The sequence below is a fragment of the Hoplias malabaricus genome, chromosome 17, assembly GCF_029633855.1.
Source record: "Hoplias malabaricus isolate fHopMal1 chromosome 17, fHopMal1.hap1, whole genome shotgun sequence".
NCBI lineage: Eukaryota > Metazoa > Chordata > Actinopteri > Characiformes > Erythrinidae > Hoplias > Hoplias malabaricus.
Window position 1 is genome coordinate 10,582,325 of NC_089816.1, and position 26,270 is coordinate 10,608,594.

Sequence of the window (26,270 nt, forward strand, 5' to 3'; positions counted from 1 at the left end):
GGCAAAGTATAGTGTTTATATTGTGTACCTGGTTATCCATACACACTTTTGTATTTGGCAGAATCTAAGTTTGGGGTATGTTTTTGTTTCTAGCCTTTCAAAATTAGTTGTTTAGCTGAGTATAGGGCTAACCAGTTTTGCACGTCGCTCTTGATAAGCGCGTTTGTTAAATGCCTCAAATGTAAATTATACCGAGCACCGATCAATACTCTCTCGTGTGGGCGGGGCTTGTCAGAAAACGGGCGGGAAAAGGCGAGTGGTGTTCAGGCGCGCGGTGGGGTTTCGCGCTCTGCTGTCAAGACACTGTGCAACAGATGTGAGGAAGTTTTTTATACTCTCTCCCTCTCCTCCTCTCATTCTCTCTCTCGCGCTCTCTTTCTCATATCATGCCTCTCTCTCCCTCTCTCTCTCTCTCATTTTCTATCCCTTTTTTCATTTACTCTTTCTCTCCCCAGCGGTTTGCCAGCAGTAAAGTCATGAACGAGCGCGGCGCGTGAGGCGATTATAGAATCACAGCAGGACTTGCGTGAAGATATAAAACGGATTTATGAATGAAGGACTGAACGGATGGCCACTCGTGCGGTAGCCAGTGGGTCAGCACGAGCGCACGGACGGTAACAGCACGTGTCACCTCCACCGAAAAATACTAGCTACTAGTCTAGAGCGAGCGAGCGTGCGTTAGTTTTTAAACACTTTTTAGCATTGTTTGACTGTTTACAATATTGTAAACAAAAAGCAAACATTTAGGCTTTATTTGAAGTAAACTGAAACTGAAAAATTTAATTGATGAAACTTCTCTTGCTTCGCCGGCCTGTTAATCAGCGCTGAGAGAATCCTCGTCAGAATAAAACCCCGTGCAGCACTGAGCGCGTGCTGTGTGCTGGAGATGTGGCGCGCGGCGTGGCCGCAGCGTGTCGGTGCTGCTGCTGCTGCTGTTGCGCGCGCGCCACTGTGCGCCTCCGCTGATGAGAGCGGCGCTGCGCCCGAGGCTCGAGCTCACAATCTGCCCGCTCGCGCTCCATGCTCGCGCACCTCACTGCACGCCGGTGGCACGCGGGGCCGTGTCGCGCCTCCCTGTCTCATGGCGCAGTGAGCATGGTGGAGGCGACGGACGGAGCTCTGAGGAACGTGTCCGCTGACGAGGAGCGCAGCAGCAAGAGCGCGCACTTCCCCTGGCTCATCACCCTGCTGTCCGGCGTGCTCATCACCACCATCGTCGTGGACGTGCTGGGCAACCTGTTGGTCATCGTGTCCGTGTTCCGCAACAGGAAACTCAGGAAAGCAGGTGAGCAGACACTGGACTGACGGGAGAATGGAGGAGTGCTGGAGTGCAGCGGGGCTCTCGAAGTGGTTTGTTGTTCAGCAAATAAACAGCAATGGTGCCTTAAAATTTTGCAGTAGAGACTGTTATTTCTTTTAATCAAAAACATAATTTGAGAGTCGAATTACTTTTAGGCGACTCCTCAACTGAGTTGCTTTTTGTGTACTACTGAGGGTCCATTTGTAGTTTGTAAAAGTTTGAATACTCTTCGTGAAATGTCATGTTTTGTTGATTTTCTAAATGAAATTAAGTTTATGCAACTTTTATAGAAAAGGCTCCTATACAAATGATGTTTCGGCAAATGTTTATGTTCTATTTCTGTCCACTTGCTCAGTTTAACACATTTTAAAACGATATAATTTAATTAGTTGTAATAAACTGATGGTGGTGTGTTCTCTTTAGAGAATGTGTTAACATATATTTAATTAGAAAATCAACAAAACCTGCCCAGGTGTACCCAAAATTTGCCTACAGCTGCACAGTAAGAGTGATTCCCCAGTTGAGGTGCCAGTTATGTTTTTTATTACCAACCCATAAAACTGTTTTTTTTTTGTTTGTTTGTTTTTTGCAAGTTCTTTTTGCATTTTCTGGTGTTATTGTATGAATCCATTTAACATCTCATGCTTGCAGTGTCCTTCTTGGTGAGTAATGAGTTATAGGCTAAGACAACTGCACTATGAAAAATGTACTAAATCTTATTATATATACAATTTAATTTATACATTTCTTTTTCCTTACTTGTAAGTGATATTGCCATTGGCTGACCATGTGATATAGAGCGTTCAATAATGTTACCGTAAAGTAACTCATTAATGACTCTATGTACATCATTAATGTCCTAAAGTTAAAATAGATTCTAGTTCATTAGACTTTGTTTATTTTATTATTCTATTCTTAAAAACAACATTAACTTATTAAAGACATTTATAAGTAAACACAACTTGTAAAAATGAAGTATTGCAGTTAATTATTTTACTGTTTAAAAATGCCCGAAAAGTAAATATTATAACAGTTATAACTGGTGAATGGTCCTCCACTCATGGAATCACTCTTATAGTTTACACTCATTGTCCATTTTATCAGCTCCACTGATCATATTGGTGCACATCTTAGTTCTAATTACAGACAGGACTCCAATTCTTGCTCTGCACACATTGTTAACCCATTTTCACCCTGTTCTTTAATGGTCAGGACCCCCAAAAGACCACCATAGTGGGTATTACTTGGTGGTGTGTCATTCTCAGCACTGCAGTTACGCTGACATGGTTTTGGTGTGTTAACAGGGCTGCTGGAGATTTAATAAATTGCTCCCACTCACTGGACCTTGTGAGTCTACCTTGTAGACAGTAGCCCATCTTTACTTCATAGTTTGTGTTGGTTGTTCTCTAGTCCTTGGCCACATTGATCACATGACGCTGCCCCCAGGATGCAGTTGGCTGCATATTTTTGGCTGTTTGAATATTCTCAGTTCAGCAGTGATATCATGGGGGTTTAAAAACTCCAGCAGCACTGCTGTGTCTGATCCACTACTACAGCGCAAAACACACCACCCCCCACCAACACTTCAATGTCACTGCAGTGCTGAGAGTGATGCACAAATCAAATAAGTCCTGCTCTGTAGTGGCCATGTGGGGGACTTGACCACTGAAGAACAGGGTAAACGTATTCAGAGCAACAGATGGACCACAGTCTGTAATTGTAGAACTACAATGTGCACATACATGGTACATGGAGATGATAAATTATCATTTTCATTATCATTTTAATGTTGTGGCTGATCAGTGTATATTTACATTTATGCTTTTGGCAGACACTCTTTTCCATAGCAATGCACCATGTAGTTACATTACAGAAATAGGCGAGTGCAGTCTTAGGGGCCTGATCCAAGGTCTGTTGGTGTAGCATGGTTAGTTTTGCACAAGCGGAGGAGTTACCCCTAGCCTGGACATGGAGGGCAACATTGTTATCCACTGCACTAAGCAACCAGATATAATTTAGTCTTTAGTCTGCACTAACACTACACTGTGCTATATCCATCTCTGTTATGACTACATGCTGGCATTGTGTCCTCAGTGTCTGTTACCTTACCCTTCACAGATCTTATCTATGACTTCAGAAAACTCTGACCTTTCCATGAGAGGTTTGTGCATGATTTGGTCAGGGTTGTGCCTTTGTGATTGTCCAGTAATGAATGACATTTTAAATACAACTGGATTGAAACAGACAGTACATTAAAAAAAAATTGAATTGTGAATGTCTGGTCAGGTTTTCCTTCTGTGATACGTCTACGTTTCTAAATTGTGCTTGCTCAAGAGAATTAATGCTGATTTGTGAATCTTGCATATTATTCTGCATTTGTAGGGAAATGTAATGTTTTGCCTAATGATGGAAATGTTTCAGTCTTTTCCAAAACAAAGTCCACTTTTCTATTTCTTTCATCAGAACTTAAAATCCTACCTGTTTCTGGTAGGCAATCATTTTAAAATACCAGAAACTCAAATATATAGGTGCCAAAACCTGATATGAAGACATGATGAAGCAAAAAAAACCCTTTAATAGATGCTTCTATAGAAACTACTAAATTGAAAGGTTGTCCATGAATGTTAACTTTTAATGGAAAAGTTCATTATTAAAGTTATCAGAGAGTTTCCATTGGTTCAAGATTAATTTCTTGCCTTTACAAGCTAATGTTTTAAAGATCAATACAATATAGAGGACACAGTGCGATCAGGTTCTTTGTTGTCAGGAGTCCAGCTCATACAGAGTGCAGTCAGCACTGTTTGTACTCCACTGAGTTCAAGTTCAGTCTTCCAATCAATGCAGTGGTCCATCTATGTTTTTAATCCAAGTGGACCTTTAAAGCTGTGTGGATATACAGCGGAAAGTCATGGTCGATGTGTGCAGTAATCCTCGTCCTCAGACGAGGTGATTGATCAAGTCAGGTCTGAGATAGCACTAAGATAATACCACATATATCCATTTATTTGACCCAATATAATTGCTTAAAGCAATTGCTTGGATTAGGATTAATGTGAAGTGTTAATCATATTTTGTTTTAATTAAACATTGCACAATATATATATTTAGTCATCATCATATTCTACAAATGTATCCTGTACCTTCTTAAAGAGTTCCTGTTCAAGAAATGCTGATGTGTCATTTATCAGTGAGCAGTAATGTGATGTAAACTATCGTCTTATTATTCAAATATCCTTTAGATATAATAAGGCATTAAAACGAAAGTTTTTAATTTTAAGTAGCTCATCCACATGAATCATGTTCATTTAAGGAGATTTGTGGGGAGAGGGAAATTTACACTCCACCCCACCATCTAAAATATTATAATGCTTTGGTGTAATACCAATATAAATGTTATAATATTCAGGCATACATTGAAGTAGCTGAAAATGGGGGAGTAGCAACTACTGCAAAATCATGTCAGAAACCTTTCAAGCACCGTTTGACCTATTACTGGCTAGAATTATGAGTCTAAACTGTTCTGTGTGCTACCGTCTCTGTGACCCAAATGGCAGCATTTTCAGTTGAATACAAGAATGATTGTATTATTATTATTATTCCCACCTGTCTCATTTCAATTTATTTGGTACTTACACAGAACTGAGTGGTAAGGCTGTTTCTCTTTTCTTATAGGAACACAATTTGAACTGTGAGAGTAACTACTGGTCATACTGTCTAATATCTGTCATGATCACAATCCCCACTGAGTGAATGTCCAGAAGATACACACACACACACACACAGGCTTATGCTGGAATTTGGAGACAAAGATATTTACTGTAATTGTCATTACTGATTCCAAGGCAGGCCCCAGTTTAAGTCCAATTGATGCTCAACTTCTGTATTCAATTTGTGGCCCAAAATGAATAAACTTGTTTAATGTGAGGCGACTGGAACCCATTCATTAAATTCCACTAAATCGATTGAACACAAACGAGTTTATCAATGTGTTTGCCCTTCTGTGAGTATGTTAAGGGTAGAGAGAGAGCCCACATTACTGTCTAATCCCTGTCAGAGCTGTGAACCTGACTTTATATCCTCCATAGTCTCATGATTAATAGTAATGTGTGTGTGTGTGTGTAACATTTTTTGGGCAAGATGCCAAAAGGTTTTCCTTCCAAGCTTATACATATATTTATATATATATATATATATATATATATATATATATATATATATTTAGCCGGAGAGAATGAAAGTCCATGACAAAAGCATGTGTGAATGAGAATTAATGTATTATTAATGATGTCCAGAAAACAACTCATCTGTGAGTTAATGGAATTAAATGTAGAAGGAAAGATATTCCAATACAGAGCTCAGGCACTGGTAGTTGTCACAGCCAGCACAGTCCTAGGACCAGAGGTTCATGCCTTCATCAAGGTAAACGTTAAGTTCCCTCAGAGCGAATGCCAGCCCTGATTAAAAACACTTGAAAAAGAGATTTGTGTCCCTAGCTCTTCTGGTTCTTCAAAGATAAGTGTAGCTTTGCGTATTCAGTTCCTCACCATTGATATCAGAGAAGGTGAAGTCCATTCTCAGCCGAACTATCTCTACTGTACAGCGCTTCAGCCTTGAGCCGGGTTTTTTACTCTTTCAGTTGACCTCAGGCAATGCATTCATGCTATGAAAAATTCACAAATCCACTCAAAGGCTTTCCCCAAGATGATTCTTCACAGGTTCCATTTTGAAACTACAGAACCTCCTCCCTCTGCTGACATTTTAAACCATAATATTACATTAGCATAATTTATTTGGGCACTTTGCAAGCTCCTAATGCCACTAGCTGTGCTAAGTAACAGCTCACAGTGAGTTAGTAATGGGTAAAAAGCAACTAAAAGCTAAACACTCAAGTTCTGTGGGAGCTGTGTTTCCATGAGCTAGCTGAGTGAATATATAATCACATTCTTAATATTTCACATGAGAAAATTAGCATTGTCTGAACACAAAGACAACCTGCTGTAAGGTTATTCATTCCGTCTTTTGTTTGTATGCGTGTGTGTGTGTGTGTGTGTATGGGAACTAGGAATCCCCCTTAGAGCACCGTGGCTATCATGTTAGCAGTGTAGTCCACATAGCAATCCAGCAGGCTCACACTGAAGGATTAGCTACTGCATGGCTGCCTGTGAAATGTGTGCTCAATTCTGAAAATTCAAAGCATTGCCTCGGGTCACTCAGTTGGGCACCTGAGCCATAGCAACACTTTGTTTTTCAGCAAACGGCAGGAGAAATACTAATCTAAGGGACACGGGGGAAAATCACTTTGAAATTGAAAAAGTTCTAATTGAAACAGTTATTTTAACATGCTGACCTTTCATTTAATATAAGTGAGTGGGTTCAGCAAGAGCAATGATTTTAATTTCTGAAATTGCAGTTTTGCACAGGGTGTACAGTGGAAGCTAGAGCTTCCTTTAAGTGATTCTCCTCCAAATTTACATGCGTGTCAGTTTCTCACAAGAGACAGCCTAAACCCTCCTGCCTCACTAATGTATAGTGTAGACAGGTTGGTGTTCTTCTGTGTGCGCTGAAGGCAAATTATTTTTTATTATTTCAGTACATGCCTCATTCAAAGTCTAATAACATAGAGACTTACTAATAACCACTAAACATAGTCATCCCTTGATCCTTTTCCAAGCAATCTCATTTATTTACAACTCCCCAAATCCCTCTGATTATATGTACATCATATCATATACAGCCTCTTCATGCTAAGATTAATTTAAAAATGCATTTTTAAAGTTGCTGTGTGCATTATATGAATATTTATAACTATTTAAAAAGCATCTCGTTCTATATTACTTATGTAGAAGTGAAAATAATGATAGCACATATTAACAACCTAAGGGAGGCTGATGGAGGTCGTTTATAATATAATAATAAACCAATTAATTATGGCTCTCTAGCACCAATAATATAGTACACCAGACGTCCAACAAACAGAAAAATGTACTTGTTATTGTCATAACAAATAGGAGCTTATGTGTAGAAGAGCAAAAGGTTTTTTCTTGACTGACAGCATGTTTTTCAGTTTTCATATTTAGCTAGAGGGTTTATGCTGAAATGATTTATCATTACATGCATTTTTTAATAGATTTCACATGCAATAATAATCATAATAATATATTTATTGTATAGTACATCATATTAATTTATGATTTATAGAATATTTCTTTCTTTCTTTCTTTTAAATAATTAATAAAGTCTCTGGTTTTATTGACCTTAAAAAACATAACACTCTTTTGGAATCACATTTTCAGATTCTGTACCCCTTCCCTGGGGCCATAATCACATTATTATCAGCTATCACACAAAGTGCTGCAGTGTCATCTGTAATTGCTGCTTTGTTTGACTACACAATTATAAGCAACCAGAGAAGACAGTAATGAGTTTAGGCCTAAAGAGAATGAGTCTAAAGGTACAGCATTTCTGGTTAAAAAAAATAAAAAATAAATAAATATATATATATATCCTCTCGCCCCATTAGCACTCCTCTAGTTTGAGAAACTTTGGGCTAATCCCTAACAGAACCTTGCAGTTTTTATTTAGGCTATTGGCTGATGTTTAACAAATTGTTTTCCGTTGTATTTTCTATAGGAAATGCCTTTGTGGTGAGTTTGGCTGTAGCTGATCTAGTTGTGGCCATCTACCCTTACCCACTGGTCCTGACTGCTATCTTCCATGACGGCTGGATCGCAGGGAACATCCACTGCCAGATCAGCGGCTTCCTGATGGGGCTCAGTGTCATCGGCTCCATCTTCAACATCACAGGCATTGCCATCAACCGCTACTGTTACATCTGCCACAGCCTGAAATATGACAAGCTCTTCTCTAGCAAGAACACAGTGTGCTATGTGATCCTGGTGTGGTCACTGACCATCCTGGCCATTGTGCCAAACTGGTTTGTGGAGTCTCTGCAGTATGACCCACGGGTGTTCTCATGCACCTTTGCCCAGTCGGTCAGCTCTCTTTACACCATCACTGTGGTGATTGTGCACTTCATCCTGCCCATCAGCATCGTCACCTTCTGCTACCTGCGCATCTGGATCCTGGTCATCCAGGTTCGAAAGAGGGTCAAGCCAGATTCCAGGCCCAAGATTAAGCCACACGACTTCCGTAACTTTCTGACTATGTTTGTAGTGTTTGTTCTGTTCGCTGTGTGCTGGGCGCCCCTGAACTTCATTGGCCTGGCAGTGGCCATCCACCCAAAACTGGGCCAGGCCATCCCAGAATGGCTCTTCACAGCCAGCTACTTCATGGCTTATTTCAACAGCTGCCTGAACGCTGTTATTTATGGTGTACTCAACCACAATTTTCGAAAGGAGTACAAAAGGATTGTGCTAGCTGTTTTTAAGTTTCATTGTTAAGGATTTGTTTTTCAAGAGAACAGACAAGCACTGTCACTTAACTGGCAGAAAAAAACAAATTCAGTTCAAACAGACACAGACGGACTGAAACTGAAGTAATGGTGCAACTATTGACCGCAGTGTTTGTGCGCGGTATGTCCATATCAGATAATCCCTTTGCTTTTATTTTTTTCTTTTCTTTTCTTTTTTTTGTTACAAAGGACATGGGCACAAACAGTCGTGTGTTTGCGTTTGTGCCCTGGTACGTGCTTATGTTTGCACTGAGTGATTAATGTATGATTCAAACACATCTGTTGCAGTTTGTTGAGATAACCATCTAAATGTACAAGAGAAGCCATCTCGATGAGTACTGTTGGAGAAAAAATGTGGCCAGAAATAGGGCTGTGTATCATTCAAACATTACAAAACCACAATTATAATAGTTTTTTATATTTAATTAATTAATTTATTTATATTTTAACTTTTTTTTAACTGAACAAAAATTAAATAAATTTGGTTATATATACTCAGAGGAAATGTGTGGTTAGCATTATATGTTGCTGGAAGGTAGTGATCATAAGACAACATGACACACACATAAGCCCAAAAAAGATAAAGGATATAAATGGCTTATTTCATTACGTTTCATCTGTCATAAAGGTTGCTTTTTTCAACTTGTATGTCACATGACATTCTTTTAATCAGGTGTTGGTTGATGTCCTGTCATAATAACCTTGTGTCAGAAAGCTATTAGAGTTGGAAAATGCCTCAGTAAATATTTATTATGTAGGCCTAAGTCAGCTGACATGAAGGGTTTATGTAAATGTCAAGGTGCCTGATGAACACTGCTTTGTGGTAAAGGGTGACCAAAAAGCACAGACATGAATACCATGCTCACAACATTTAGTTGAACAGTATTTGAATACTGCTCCCTTTAAAGGTACACAGTCAAACAGCAGCATTTTATTATATGCCCATGACTCTCCAAATGTCAGTTACATAAATAGTTAACGAGACTCAAACTCACAGTTGGATGATCTTTTGTGATTTTACATGCATCAAGGACATTCAGCAGGAGTTTTAATAAAAAAAGAACATACATTCAAAGTTTATATCCTGGCCAAGTGCCACCTTTAATTATTCTAGTAGCTAGCAATCTCTATTTGGGCCTGTTTTTTAGATAAAAATAATGCATTTTGATACCCAGCCCTAGACCAAAACAGCAGCTGGCTGTTTTTGTTTCTGTCTGTTTCTGTTAGGGTGATATTTAACAGAGTTCATCTGAGCTTCACAAATAGACAGCTCTTACACCTGGGATTTCATCAGTGAAGTCAGAGTGGGGCACAGAAGCAATTTTCCAAACTGAGTGTAGCTTGAAACAAATAATCGATCTGCAATTTCCCAAATGACTCTGACGTTTACTCATAAATGGTTGGATCCTATTTGAAGAGGATCTCTCAAATCAGTCTGGAGTTCTGTTGTGGTCATCATTATTACTGCCTGACTTGAAACCCCACCAAACACGCAGCAATTTCATGAATATTATTATTAAATATACATTTGTAGGCCAGTACCTGAGTGTGCTATGTCATATACAACACGTTTTCCACTTTGCACTTTTTTTCAACAAAGCAATTGAGTATATTTAATGTAAATAAATCAAAATAATTATAGTGCGGTTATAATATATTACCCTTGAGAACACATTTTGTTGAATAAACATTGCAAAATACTTTATTACCTCAATTTAATATACGATTGTATCCTCTAATGGTAAAAAAAAACATGTTGATATATGTTTAATCATGGTCTTAATTGCTTCCTAAAAGATGTGGTGGCAGGAATGCAATATCGAAGTCACAAAGCAGATGCCTGTTTTCCATCTTTCCATAAAAACAGTAAAATGATGCTAGCTGAAGTTCTCAGTGAGATACATAATCTAACATGAATGTTCTGTTTGTGGAAAGGCGCAAGGAATGTTTAATTATTTTGTGCATTTGTTTGTGTGCCTAAACCGTTACATGCATAAAAGAAGTGTGAGCGTCTCTGTGTCTTGAGGCAAAATTACAGAGTGAGAGAGATGCATTGAAAAGAACTATTAAAAAAGCGCTATATTTCACCTTCCAATATTTGCACATTTTTGGATGGTTAAGTGTTTATGAACAATCATATTTTTTTTAAATGTATATAATGTCATGACGACCCGAGGTTGAAGTTTAATGTTATGTCCATAAACTCAGTAACAGAAATGTTTGAAATCAGTCTTAATAAAGATCGATCACTGTGCTCCTCCTGTAGTGTTACAATGTCCATAAAAAAGAAGCAATCAGACATTTTCTCTAGTGATTTTACTTCATGTCATTCAACTGATAAACATTATAAAATTGTTATACTGACAACTAATGGCCTGAATGTATCAGAGATTCGCTGCGTCCAGAACTGTGACGTATTCAGTTCTAAAATAATAGACTATATATATATATAATGAATAACAAAGGGAATAATGAATAGGGAGCCATTTTGGACACATGGTAAATTAAAAATATATATATTAAATGTGTGGGACCCAGTCTATGGAGCTCAAGCCTGTTTTTTCAGGGATTATAAAGCAATGCTACATCTTATATGAGTTGCAATTTATAGAAACCAAGTGAAAATAAATAAATAGTTAAATAAATGCTCACCTGGATAAATGTTGCTTCCTACAATTTGTTTGCATAATGACTGATTGCTCCTTTAGCTCAGAAGTGTGAAATGTTGTGTTCAGTGCAGAAGTGTGTATTAACTAGTTATATTTATCATACTTCTAAAATAAGTACTCAGAATTTCGCAGGAGTCATTATTCTACAAGAGTAACAGTAGTTGTACTTGGTTGCTACTCTATCTTCTGCAGTAGATACGAGAGGATAAAAAACACTTTTGAATAAAATACAAATCTTATAGAACTATTTCTGAATGGAAACGAAGGCTGATCTGTTGAGATTAGTTTCACAGTCTTGCCTTCTCCACAGGGATCTTTTTCTGTCAGTTTTATATTAGTGTGATTAGTTGCTTTGACAAATTGTTTGCACATACTCACAATCATTCAGCTGTCACTTGCAATAAATAAATAAATAAATAAATAAATGTGCTGGACAGGCACAAATAAATCCCTTTTATAAAACCCTGCTAGAAAAACCAGCACAGACATTCATAGCTGATCACCAAAACCAATCATAAATATCCTCACAGTTGGAAAAAACTACATATATCAATCTTTATTCTACATTTCCCCCACACGTAATTTACATTCTAGCTTTTATGTCTGTAAATGTCATGATAAATAGAACAGTAGAAAAAATTGTAAATGTATACTCTGTTATCTTACACTTTAATATGTCAGTGTCTTTTTCCTTCTCACCTAAAGAAATACAATTGGGGATAAAGGGTTTATTACTTTCTTAAACACAGTGATGACATTGCGTGTTTTACACACTGATATACGGGTCAACCGACCTTGCTGGGTGATCAACATAAACTGGCTTAACTCAGCAAAGAATTCGTGCTGGTGGAAGATATTTTGTTTGTTTTGTTTTGTTTTTTCCAGTTGGGTATGTAGAAGTACGTTATGATTTTGTTGCCTTGTGCATAATTCATTTTTTTTTAAATATCTTTAAAATATATGAATAATGCAGTTGCTTTTAAGTCCTATTAGGTCAGCAACTTTAACAGGTTTACAAGGAAACAACTAACCGCTTACTAAGTATCATGTTTTTCGATAAGTGTATCTTTGACAACAATTTTGATAAACAACAGTTTGGCTGCTAAAACTTTTCCACTTTCCTGATTAACTGGGGCCACAAACATTCCTAGTTCTTTGGCATCTCAGAAACAATTAAAGCACTAACAATCACTCAGCAAACTTCTGACACTGCTTTGACAGAAACAACCGCAAAGGAATTTTGAAGTGCCTGTCGCTATTCTCCTGAAACATTACCCCAGGTCAGCGCCAGTAAATATCTGACATGGAACTTTTCGGGTCAGTGGAGAAAAGCTTGGGTGGCAGATTTATGCCTCAGGAAAGGGATGGACACTTCATCCAGATGCTGAGGTTATTGGGTCCGCTAATGTGGCTTATAAACAACTAGCTAGCTCCGTGCTAAAGAGCTAATACATACAACCTCTCTCAGTAACCAGACTTAACCAAAGGTTTTAAAGACATTGTGTTGTAAAAACATAGAAGAATGAAAAAAATGTTTGTTTTAAATCAATGGTAAATATTGTTTTTGTTCAAACAAATTCAAATTTTGCTTTGTACTGTTTATTTGTTCTTGCAAGTACTGAGTTTTCAGATTCTGGCCCAGGTGTGACCCACAGCCCTCATTTTCATGGCTTGTTTGCCACATGAAATAACAGCATTTGAGCTGACCACTCCCACTTGTCATAACCACGTAAAAAATAATTATGACAGCCAGAGTTACATCCAGTTCACATACAGCACAGCCATATGTATTGGCTACCGACCCAAGGAGCAGTTGAACCTCTTCAACACACCTCGGGGTAATGTTACGAGCTGCCACTGTGAGTCAGATAAAAACAAATGTGTAACTTCACAGATTTTTTCAAGTGGTGAGTTTGTGCTGGAGCTGTGCATTTCGTATTGATTGACAGGTCTCTGGCCATTCAGCGATCTGCAGGGCTTACACCTCATGATTTAGAACCTACTCAGCTCGATTGGAACTGTAAGTGAGCAGGGACAAAAAAAAGGACAAGGGACCAAGTACAAGATTTGGCCAGTGAAAAAGCAAGAGTCGAGCCAAGTTGTGTAGGTTCTATGCAGTGGAAAAGTGCCATTCGTGATTATATTGGAGGTGTATAATGTTGAATACAGTAGATATAAAAAGTGTACACACCCCTTTTACAATGCCAGGTTTAGTCATATAAAAAATGAGTCCAAGACAAATCAGTTCAGAACTTTTTCCACCTTTAATGAGACCTATAACCTGTACATCTCAGTTAAAAAATAAACTGAAATCTTTAGGGGGAATAAGTAAAAAATAAAAACTGAAATATAGTGATTGCATAAGGGTGCACACCCTCTTATACCTGGGGGTGTGGCTGTGTTCAGAATGAACCAATCACATTCAAACTCATGTTAAATATGAATCAGTGGACACCTGCCATCATTCAGAGAGCTCCCAAAGCAACAGACGGATCTCATTGTCTAAAGGCATCCATCTGGAAAAGGGTACAAAAGAATTTCCAAGGCATTAGATATACCATGGAACACAGTGTAGACGGTCATCATCAAGTGGAGAAAATATAGCACAGCAGTGACATTGCAAAGAACAGGATGTCCCTCCAAAATTGATTAAAAGACAAGAAGAGTATTAGTCAGGGAAGCTACCAAGAAGCATACAGCAACATTAAAGGAGTTGCGGGAACTTCTGGCACATACTGGCTGTGTATTACATGTGACAATTATATCCAGTATTCATCATATGTCTGGGCTATGGGGCAAGACAGAAGCCTCTTCTTCCAAGCCTGGCTAAATTTTGCAAAAACGCATTTGAACTGCCCTAAAAGCACGTGGGAAAATGTGTTATGGTCTTATGAAACCAGAGTTGAACTTTTAGGCCATAATTCCAAAAGGTATGTTTGGCGCAGAAAAAAAACCTCACTGCACATCATCAAAAGAACACCATACCCACAGTGAAGCATGGTGGGGGCAGCATCATGCTGTGGGGCTGTTTTTCTTTAGCTGGTACTGGGTCCATAGTCAAGGTAGAAGGAATTATGAACAGTTCCAAATACCAGTCGAATCTGGCATAAAACCTTCTAGTTTCTGCTAGAAAGCTGAAGCTGAAGAGGAGTCTTTCAGCACGACAACGACCCAAAGCATGCGTCCAAATCAACCAAAGAAGATTAAAGTGTTGAAATGGCCCAGCCAGAGCCCAGATCTGAATCTGATTGAAAATGTGTGGGGTGATCTGAAGAGGGCTGTACACAGGAGATGCCCCCGCAAGCTGACAGATTTGGAATGTTTTTGCAAAGAAGAGTGGGCAAAGATTGCTAAGTCAAGATGTTGCCATGCTGATAGTCTCCTACCCAAAAAGCCTGAGTGCTGTAATAGCATCAAAAGGTGCTTCAACAATGTATTAGTTTAAGGGTGTGCACAGTTATGCAACCACATTATTTTATTGTTTACTTCTTCCCCCTAAAGATTTCAGTTTATTTTTTAATTGAGATGTACAGGTTATAGGTCTCATTAAAAGTGGAAAAATCTCTGAAATTATTTGTCTTGTTCTCATTTTTTTATATCACTAAACCTGGCATTTTAACAGGGGTGTGTACAATTTATATATCCACGGTATATATTTAATGCTTTGCTGAACTACTAGTTCACAAAACAAATGCCTTACAAACACTTTTCTGTCTTAAATTTCCTATTTATAGGTTTATAAAATCAACACAAACTGTGTAGCAGCAGATGAGCTGCTGTCTCTGACTATTCGTCTACAAGGTGGACTACATGGTAGGTGTGTCTAATAGAGTGGACAGTGAGTGGAAATTCCAGTGGCACTTCTGTGTCTGATCCACTTGTACCTAGGGCTCCAGTCTGTAACTGTAGAACTAAGAAGTGAACCTGTATGGTCAGTGGAGATGTGTGCAGGAGAAAGGAAGTGAGTTGAGGTGATATTCTTGTTGTGAGGTCAGAAAAGAGGGGCTTGTTTTACTCTAAAGTGCTTCATGTTTTCAGTGAAAGGGGTGATCTGACAGTGTGACTTACTGTGGGTCTGTGGGCAGGCAGTTGCCAAGTCAAACCAGGAGCTCTCTGTGATGTCCCTGTAGGGGACACTTGTCATTTCCTCAGCTTCTGCTGCTTTTTCGACTCAACAAGACACAAGAGCTTAGCTTTCTCCAGCTTGTACCAGCTGTGGTCCCATCTTTTATTGGCACACAAGTGTGCTACTGGTCAATTCTGACTTTGATCTAACCATGGTGAAAAAAACTAAAGTGTGTAGCTCATCAGAATAAAGAGTTTTTATTACCGTTTACACGGCAGCCACACAAACTTGTGTAAATAATACTAAGCAGGTTATAAGTGACAGGTGAAGATATCATTATTATATTCCAAACAACGGTCATCCACCAAATGCTCAGTCTTTGCAAGTAAAGATGTTTCATGACTTATCAATGTGTGTAATAAGAGTATTATCATATACTGAGTAAAAGAACTTCCAAATACAAGATTACAAATGGTTTAAGTCTTTCTCCATCTAGTTTTATCAACCCTTCATGTCAGCAACCAGTTTTAAACCAGTTAGCGTGCTTCACAGAGGACTCAGATTATATAACAAGAGTGTAGCAGTCTCTTGCTAACAGCACTTTACACTTCTTCAGGGCTGTTGACATTATTGTAGTCTGAGCGTCTCCCATCACACTCTCACAGGCTGCCACTGAGCTTCACTTCCAAAAGCAGAACGAACATGACCACGCACGCACACACACCTCACCAGCACAGAGGGCTTTATTTCACTTTGCATTGCCACAGAACTTTTCCAACACTTAGAGACCATAAACCTACAGTAGGTTACAGCAAGTGAACAGCAATAAACAAGTGTTGTTGCTTTACACATCATGCAATATACATCATTTACCTCTGAAGAAGCATTACGTTTGACCCTTAAGAGGGCAACAATCTTAATGAAATTTACATTTCATACATAACTTATGAATGTCCAGAAACTGCTTTAAACTCATAATCAATTGCATCTTTAAAAATGATAAAAAAAACAACAACAAAAACCACAAGTGCAACATTAAGTACAGCAGAACATGAACTGAAATTTAGTCTGCTTTAGTTTATTTTAATAAGTTAAATTAACTTATTACACTATTACATGATGCATGATTTTCCCCAAGTAACCAAACCAGCATAAAACACACATAGTTCTCTTATGAACTACAACTGTATTTTATGATACCAATAAAAAAAAGAGAGACATTCAAATATATACAAAATCCCATCATTCATCAAACAAAAATTTAAATTATGTTGTGCTATATATGGTTTGTATTTGTTTGCTATTTACTACCCGGAATCACTGGGCTGAAGGTGGGAACACACCCTGGAGGGGGCGCCAGTCCTTCACAAGGCGTCACACACATTCACTCACACCTACAGAAACTTTTGAGTCGCCAATTCACCTACAAACGTGTTTTTAGACTGTGGGAGGAAACCCACACAGACACAGGGAGAACACACCACACTCCTCACAGACAGTCACCCGGAGGAAACCCAAGCGGACACAAGGAGAACACACACCACACTCCTCACAGACAGTCACCCGGAGCGGGACTCGAACCCACAACCTCCAGGTCCCTGGAGCTGTGTGACTGCGACACTACCTGCTGCGCAACTTTTAGCCAATATTATTTAAAATATTTCCTAACTAAATTCTGATAAATCATGTTGGAATTTCATTGCCAGGCGAGGTGTGAAGTTGATCTTTGCTCTAAATCAGAAACACCATATGACTCTACAAAATGTAGTTTTAAAACAGCTAAGGAGCTGTGAGATTTTATCTATGATTAGTTCTGTTATTTCAATATACATGTCAATAAACAATCAAGCATTCTCCAAGGATTACTACTATTTTTCCTAACAAAATGTAAAAAAGTGTCCATTTTAAATATGAATGGGGGTATTTCACCTAAAAGAAACACCTGTGTAAAGGTCTAAAACAATAAAACCCCTCATACTTTATTTTTCTTTGTATACTGAGATGATACTTGAGCAGCAAACACTCCTTAAACAAGGTCACTTCATAAACAATTTGAATATTATTTTTCTATGTGTAGAAAAACGGACACAACTGTGAATGAAAAAAAATATGATTTGAATTTTTGATCTTAATGGAAAATATTGTCAACATTGGGCTACAAAAATCAGTATACACAGATGAACCAAAATGAACACTTGGTTCCTACAGGCTCATAGATATACTGGATGTAGAAAGCTGTCAGGTGTGAACATTTAAAACACAGAAATAATGGCCAAATCATCATATCCAGATGATTGAGTTCTAAAGAGTGAGGCTTGTAGGGGTCTCGCAGTCCCCACACTCAGGACTGAGCAAGTACTGACGAGGGGCAGACCACACACCAGCAACTGTGTCTTGAGTGTCCAATGATTTCTGATGCACAAGGTCAATCAAGGTTAATTTCACCAGATTCAAATCCACAAAAGGGGGCTGTACAAATCATAGAACTTTTCATGATAAAGCTCCTGGGTGATTGGTATGAGAATAATCCTAATAAAACTAGGGTTGTAACCACAGACTGTTCAGCGTGCCCATGCCGACCTATGTCCACCTTCAAAAGAATGTGAGGGTCAGAGCTGGACACTGGTTGAAGAAGGTCATCTGGACCAATGAGTCCCATTTTCTTATCCGTCATATGAATGGCCATGTACACATTTGCCATGAATATGGAGAAGTTAAAGCACCTCGATACACAAAAGAGGGAACACAAGCCACATGTCCTCCTGGGACACTCTAGGTCTGTACATTAATGTGAACCATTTGATACATGCCGTAAACTATATAACCGTAAAAGTATAGATCAGTATTGGACAGATATGTTGACTGTGTCTTGATCCCTAAATTCTGAGGAACTGAACAAAATAAATGAATCCAAACATAAATCCCCAATGGTTAAAATAATGCTATTAAAAGGGAATTCAGTAAATTATGTGCTGTGTGCGATTTGTCCATAATTCAGCACTGAGGAAATATACAAACCCCATTTCCAGTTGATTTTTTTTTAATGTAAAATTATTATTATATTATTGAAATGTGTTGAAATCTTGTTTAAAAACAAGAATCTGTAATTTGTAATTCTCTTGAAACTTAAACTGATAAAATTACAAATAATAAAAATACAAAGCAAATATAAAAATTTCCCATGTTTTTATTGAACAAGTTTTTTTGTTTTATTTAAAAAAAAAAATGTAAACAAATGCACAATTTGAAACCTGCAAAACAACCCAAAATCAGAAGCTAAATGAGAGGGTAAAGCTTACAAAATATTCAAGTTACACTATTTTAATCACTGTGAACAAACATGGGTCTTGGCTCCCTTCCTCTCTCTACCACACATAACATTGCAAAGGTTTCAGGAAATCTCTGTTTATGTAGGACAAAGCCCAAAATCACTGATGAATGCTCATGACCTTTGAGCCCTCAGATGGCACTGCATTTGAAACCATCATTCACCTGTGATAAATATAATCACATGATCTGAAATACGTCAGAAACTGTTGCTGCATAACACAGTCTGCTGCCACATCAAGATATAAAACCTGAGACTCAAAAAAAAAGAGAGAAACTGTACATCAATTCGATGCAGAAAATGTTCCAAAGAACATGGAAACTATAGTTAGATGAGTTCAGGTTTCAGCTTGTTTATGAGAAAACAGACATCAAGTTCTCTGTGGCAAAAACAGGGGAACATCCAGAATGTACCATTCATGCTGTATACATTCAGAGTGACATTCTGTTATCAAGGCTATGTCCTGTGAGTTCCATGGTTATTTCAGAAAAAAAGCCCTCATTCTGCAGGTCCTACAATAGCATGGCTTTGGAGAAACCATGTGCATGTTTGACTGGCCTGTGTGCAATCTAGATCTACCTTCTGTGCTGCATCATGGAGAGAAAAATCAGACAATGCCATCCAGAGACTGCTCAGCAGCTGAAGTCAACAAACTGGGCGAAAATTCCACTTGCAAAACTTCCAAAATAATTACAAAGTGTTATTAAAAAGTGAAGTAAAACAGTGGTAAATATGCCTCTGTTCCAACTTTATTTGATCTTGTTTTATATTTACAATATATCATTAATTAAACAGCTTAATTAGTGAAAATATTGGAAACTTTTTCTTTGTACTTTTGTAATATAAGGTTCAAGAGAATTGATTGTACCATTTTCTGGAACTGGGGTTTGTAGACAAATATGAAGCCCTCAAGGTTAGTGGTTCCTCTGCACAGACACCAAGGTCTTTCTTGTATTGACTTAAATGATTTCAGGTATAATTGATTGGAAATTGATGGGCCATTTACTGAGTGAATGGGTCGACCCATCTATAAACCGCTTCTTGAATAGACCTGCTGTCACATGACTTGAAAGTAGGTGTCATTCCGCTTGGACTGGCGTGAGATGATCTCCACGATGGAGATATAAGTCCCAGCCACAAATCCCACCAGGCCGAAAACACTGATAATGATGTTCTTGAGCACCACCCAGGCAGAGAGACCCTCCGTGTGAAAGGTGAAGATCTGGAGGAGAGGAGGCAAGATCAGTGCAAGGGCACTGCTGCTGACCGAACCCACCAAGGAGATCACTAGGTCCAGCTCTGGAATCAGTATGGCCAGCACACCTGTAGAAACAGAGCAGAGGGATGACATCAACTTATGCTTGAATTGACTGCTTATTCCTGTTGTGCCACCGTGCTGCTCCTTTAAACAAACCTATCAAAGCATTTATATGAATCTCACATGTAATGCTGTATACCGCAGTAATATTTAGAGATAGTTTATAAGAATGAAAAACGCATTTGCTGTCACTTAAAATTGCTTTTGGAGAGACTGTAAAAGACCTGTTGAGCAAGTCTGACACACATTAAGAGCAGTTGATAAAAGATGCTTTGAAGCGTTGCTCTCTTTTGCCGGTGTTCGATTCCAGAGAATCTGTCAAATTAACCTAGAGAAGGAAGAGAAGGTTGATCTTTTATGTGGCCACTCCAAAGCACCTAGAGCTCATACATCACAATGCTTTGAGCAGTTTCATTTATTTATTTGTTTATTTATTTTGTTGTTGTTTTGTAAAAGGGTCCTGAAGCCAAATTCTATGCTCAGAAAAGACAAATGGTCCACAAGACCAAGGTGTTGGCTACTTTGAAGATTTATCCACATCACAGGAGGCACACTACAAAGCTGAGCCAGATGACAGCGTCCCCTTGAGGGTGAGGGAAAAGAGAATAACCAAAGTATAAAGCTGGTGGAAAGTGAATTCAATGGAGAGACATCTGCGGGACCAACAAATGGAACCAATGCATTATGACTGTCACCTAATACAATGACTCAAGTGTTATTGACCACAACGAACGGGTGGAAATCTGGAGGGTTCCTTCAGCTCTGAAGTGCACTCTTCTGTATGAATCACATGCCTTTCCCTCAAACATCATTGGAACAACAGGGAGAAGTGAGAGATCGAGGCTGCATAATGGCAAATCTACAAGGGTCTGAATTTCTCTCCAGAGAAGAACAACACTCTGAAAGCTCTTTTGTCTCCATCGCTTCCTTAATCAGCTTGCAAACAGCTCACAATGGCACATTTAACAGGACGGTCTGACAGAGCTTCCTTTTATCCATAGCTGTCTATCTGCATTTATCAGGGCTCTGTGACCTGTCGCACGTTTCGCATTCAAAGGACCTTCAGCCTGCTTTCGGCTTCTTGGTTTTGCGTGACTCAGACAGCAGCTGGGGCTCTAGTTGCCTTATCTGCTTTCTCTGTGCTCTCGCTCTGTGTTCTGCATTTTTGTGGCTGGTTCAGACAGCGGACACAGATGAACTGACGGTGCTCTGTGTTATGCCGGACTTAGACGTTGTATTCTGACTCCAGCTGCTGGGAGGCCACTCCTCTACACTTGTGTCAAGTAGTGCTTGCACATAATTTTGCACATTATTCTCTACCATGGGAATTCATAAAAAAAAGGGCTGCAAAGGGGAACAGCTTTTGAATGCGGGGCTCATCCCTCATATTATTAGTGGGCCATCACTTGTGGATCTCGCCAAGTTTTACTCATCCATTTCACAGCTTGGCTAACCTTCTGATGTCACTGTTGCAGTGTGAAGTCAGCACATCTTTTTGCTCTGCCTGGGTGAGGAAGAAACAGAGACACAAAGATCTCTGCCAATTGTGGGGCTTCTAGATTAATGAGGTCTGTTTCAGCTCTTTTTGATCCACACACACACACACCCAGCAAAGCAAGCGTTTGATTCACATATGCTAAAAATTTGCCAGCTCTACTGGGGAGTGAAAAGAGCAAATCTACTGATCAAATTAAGATGACAGGTCTGTTTTTTTTTGTGCCAGTTTCTAAGAGCTCTATTATTCCTAAGCATTGACTTAACATACTGAAAATGTAATGAAATCTTGAATTGGGGGTGGGGGGCTGTAGAGCAAATGGACTGTGCTCTCTAGTGTGACAGGCTGCTGTGCCATACCTAATCTACCATTATGACCTGTCCCTACTAATACTGTTGTAGCAGAATGCAATTGAATCCTCAAAATAATATCCACTAATAAAGCTCTTGGTTTAAGAATAAAGGATGTTAGTCAAACAGTATCTGCCTGCATCCATTTACCTCAAATTTTAAGAGTTTACAATACAGACCAATAACGATTCATGTACTGTTTGAAACAGTTTTACTAGAAGTTTTCTTTGGGGATCAATCATTCAAATACTCTGTGGCTCATCAAGTAACTTATTGAGAACAACCAGAGTGCAGCAATAATTAGGTCATTCAACAATTCATCTAATATCAGAGACCAATACAACATACATACTACTCAAAACCAAACATAATAACATACAGCCTATGCACTTATCAATCAAGTGTCAGAGGCATCTTTCCGTAAGTGCAAATGAGGACGTGCTCCATCCTCTTGCTTCATTGGCAGTCAGCAACGTCCACGCTGGAGCAGTGGTTCTGGGTCAGAGCTGGGGTGTCCGTGTTGAGACTCCTGCCCATACCAATCTCTCCCTTTAAAGGGCTGTCAGATCTGACACACAGCAAATTGGAGCTGGAGAAAGGCCAGTCTAATTTGAGTCTCTGACACTTTGAAAGCTCTCGAGTCGCAGGGCCACAGCCGTGAGATAATTTAATAACAAGGCCGATTGAAAGGCATGCTCGGCTGAGCTCTTCTCAGGGCAGACCGGGGACAAAAGCGGTGAAGAGGATGAGCCAACTAGCCTATTACGCTTAGCTAAATCACTGCTGAAATGAGAGCCAGAATGAGTCTTAGATAAGAACCTCATCACTGTCAGAATATGGATTAAGTACATTGAATTTTTAAAAACCTCTCAGAGATAGCCATAGAAATGCTTTCATTTTGGTCTAATTGCTTGTATCAAAGACTGGATCCAAAATTATGCACTTCTTCTGGGAAGTTTAGCTAAGCTCTGCTTAAAAGGGCTAGCGTTCAAAAGGACGTCTATTATTCCATAGTTACTGCTAGATTAATTCCTTGCTCCTCGCATCATGCAAGTTTCAAAGCATATGTTGAAAATGATATTATTATCTGTTGGATGCATATAGAACATATACATTCCATATGCTGAAAAGTTGGGATTTTTTGGACAATGCAGTAAAACAAGAACTTGTAATTTGTTAATTCTCTTGAACATTTATTTAACTGACAAAAGTACAAAGAAAAGTTTTCCCATGTTTTCCCTGATTGTGTTTTCTAAATAGAATCATTATCAAAATTTGTTCATACAAGATCCCAATATAATGCTTTCTATCAAGGGTACTTTCAAAAGACAGCTCTGATTGGTGCGCTCGCATGACATATTCTACCCGGATTGGCTAGACGCAGTGAGGTGGCAGCATTTATCTGCATAAAAGTGAAGTTTTTCGCAGAGCGGATGGCTGCACTTGCCACATCGTAACTCGTCATGCACAGCGTTGGTTCAAGTTGTATATTCATACATATACACACATACATTTTCATTTTTATTTTGCCTCTGTTCCAAGTTTTCTGTGATGCATGTTTGAAATTCTATGTTTGTTTATATTTACAATATAAAATCAACTTTTTCAGCCAAAACATGAAGTGACTTTACAATTTGTTCATTCTTTTCAAAACAGTGTTTTACTGAAAAAAGCATAAAGTAGTGTTTTATTTTTACTGCATTCTAAAAAACTACCTTTCCAGAAATGTGGTTTGTATGATAAGCTTATTGATGTGCATTTAATGGTTATTGAGGGAACATCGCAAAGTTCTACAACCAGTCACATTCACACACAAACATCTTTCCAGTGAATGACTGTGGAAAACGCTGCACACAGTGTCCCATTGCAGGGATCAATAGAGCAGTATGACTCACCACCACATGGCCCATCACAATATCATACTCTAATTGCTTAATATATGTTGCTGGGAATCAGCCAACTGCTTTAGAAATGTTCTCTGAACTGAGACAGATGTTAAGCTAATGATGGTGTATCCACAACACAGTGCACATAAATGATGCACAATACTGTGCAGATGTCAGAGGATAAGGCAAATTAACACAGAAAATAGAGCCCCTAACAGCCATGGTGTAAAACACCAAAAGTGCCAACATCAGATAAACACGTGATAGCTTTCATCTTTAAGACACACAAGGAAATTTAGCTTCATTTACACTTTAGATCTGAAAATTTCACTGTAAGAAGACACACAGCACTAGGGGTCTGAAGGACGTGGACCGGTACAAAAAAGCTGCTATTGAGAAAAGAAAACAGCCAGGGTTCTCCAAACAATGGACTGGCCACTAATTATGTTGTGAAATGGACTGAGTGTATGTACAGTATTCTTTTTTTATGAAAAATTTTGAGGTGATGAGTGGAGAGACAAACAGGCAGTGGAAATAAAATTATAATGAGAAAATGTGTTTACTGGGGTGAAAGCGTTCTCCAAAATTATGTGTCTGCTTGGATTTCATACACAATTTTATGAAATGATCTGTTTCAGAAAGAGTGTCTGAGGCTTACATTAGGACAGAAGTGTAATCACAGCTGCCTGGCAGCTTCACAGAAGATAAATCAGAAACCCCCAATTTCATGAATGGAGCTGTGGGAAAGAAGCCAGTACATGGCAGTTAAAGGAATATATCAGCAGTATACAGTTTTAGCAGCGCTACTATATTTAATTCAAATGTCTCTGTAGCAAATAGCAAGTTAAATAATTGAGTAATTTATTAAAACACAAACAAACTAACTAAAAAAACTATAACTAAGAAATACAGTATTGTAGTAAGGAGCTAAGTTTTGACCTAGGGGGGCTTTCACATGGTGATTGGAGGTATTAGCATTTTTTTGTAGCCTTCTGTTGTGTTATTTAAAACAAACACCCTTGTTCCAAAAAAATCATTATTGTCAACGAATTGCTAATAAAAAGCAATTGACGATGTGGGACGAGTTTTTCTAATGAGTGTTAATATTTTCTACTATTGTTTGATTAAAATAATATATTCATATGTTTAGGTTTAATGAATTCATTAAATCAATTAATTTAATTTAATACAAAACCCATTTCCAGAAAAGTTTGAACACAATGGCGTTTCCATGATTTCCAAAAAGAATTTCAGACCAAAGGACACTATTCCACTTTCCCATTTTAAATAAGCTAGGTCCAGAGAAGGTGGCAGTGTTTTTGGATTATGTTTATATATGATTTCTACTTGAGTTCTAACTTGCATTTTAATGATATCATTTATTGCAGATAATGAAATCCCCAAGTTTTAATATTTTAATAACATTGAAAAATGTTATTCTTGAATTGCTGCACTATTTGCCCAAATAGTCTTTCAAAGTGGTGAATACCTCACCGTCTTTACTTCTGAAAGACACTAAGATGCAAAGTTTCAACATTCAGCATTCTAAGTTTCAGCATCTGACATCTACTCTTTTCTATTTTCAATTAAATATAGGGTTTAAATGATTTGTACATCTTTTCATTCTGTTTTTATTTACATTTGGCACAGCCTCCCAACTTTACTAAATCCCTAAATATTTCCTTCACATTTAAAAAACATTTTTTGCTGGCTTTTACATTGGTTAATAGCATCATTTATTTATTTTGCATTTCACATGTTGTGATGTGATAGAAATGTATTATAATTTCAATATTTTAATTATTCAATTATTATTTCTTTCTTATAAATTGTCGTATTCAGTCCATCTAATGTTCAAGCCAAATTCATATCCCTACTGAGAATTAAAAGCTTCTGTGGCTATTCTCAACCTACACACCCCCTGCTCATTCCAGTTAACACAAGTCACACTGTAAGCAACATTAAATAACTGGATGGCAAATTCACCTACACATTATTTTAGAAACACTCCAAATAAAATGTAGTTAAAAACCCTGGCTATGCATTGCATGAGACCTGGTTCAATTATTATAATTAGCCCATGGGATTGTAATATAGCACAGACCACAGACTGCCAGAAATAAATTAGTTATCATCTTAGCAGTAATTAGAGTTAATGAAGAGAGTTCATTAGAAATAATGCTAAAGATGATAACACATGATTGCATATAACACGTTTTGGTATCTATTATTTGAACATATTCTGCAGCACAGACCATAATATTCCTTCTATAAAAATACTGTCAACAACCAAACTTCTTTTTCTGTTGAATAAAAGAGATCTAGGCTTGTGCAGAGGCGGGTCGTTATTCTGACATTATCTCTCTACCACTTGAACTTTTCTTCTAGATGGCGATGGCTGGAAAGGCAGGAAATGCAAGGCTTTCACTGAGCTATGTTCAGATTGT

General features: G+C 38.2%; 2 protein-coding genes across 2 annotated transcripts in view; one reads left to right on the forward strand and one right to left on the reverse strand.

The window, feature by feature from the left end:
• The first annotated feature begins 447 nt into the window (after positions 1 to 447).
• On the forward strand, positions 448 to 10,913 carry mtnr1al (melatonin receptor type 1A like). Its single transcript, XM_066649543.1, has 2 exons — positions 448 to 1,285; positions 7,931 to 10,913. The coding sequence occupies exons 1-2, from the start codon at positions 1,021 to 1,023 to the stop codon at positions 8,698 to 8,700; spliced, it is 1,035 nt and encodes a 344-aa protein (XP_066505640.1). The 5' UTR covers positions 448 to 1,020; the 3' UTR covers positions 8,701 to 10,913.
• Positions 10,914 to 18,600: 7,687 nt separating this feature from the next.
• Positions 18,601 to 26,270, reverse strand: part of slc36a1 (solute carrier family 36 member 1) — a 45,121-nt gene continuing 37,451 nt past the window's right edge. The window contains exon 12 of the mRNA XM_066649473.1: positions 18,601 to 20,097. Within this exon, the coding sequence (XP_066505570.1) occupies positions 19,832 to 20,097 (266 nt within the window). The 3' untranslated portion in view covers positions 18,601 to 19,831. The remainder of the gene's footprint in view (positions 20,098 to 26,270) is intronic.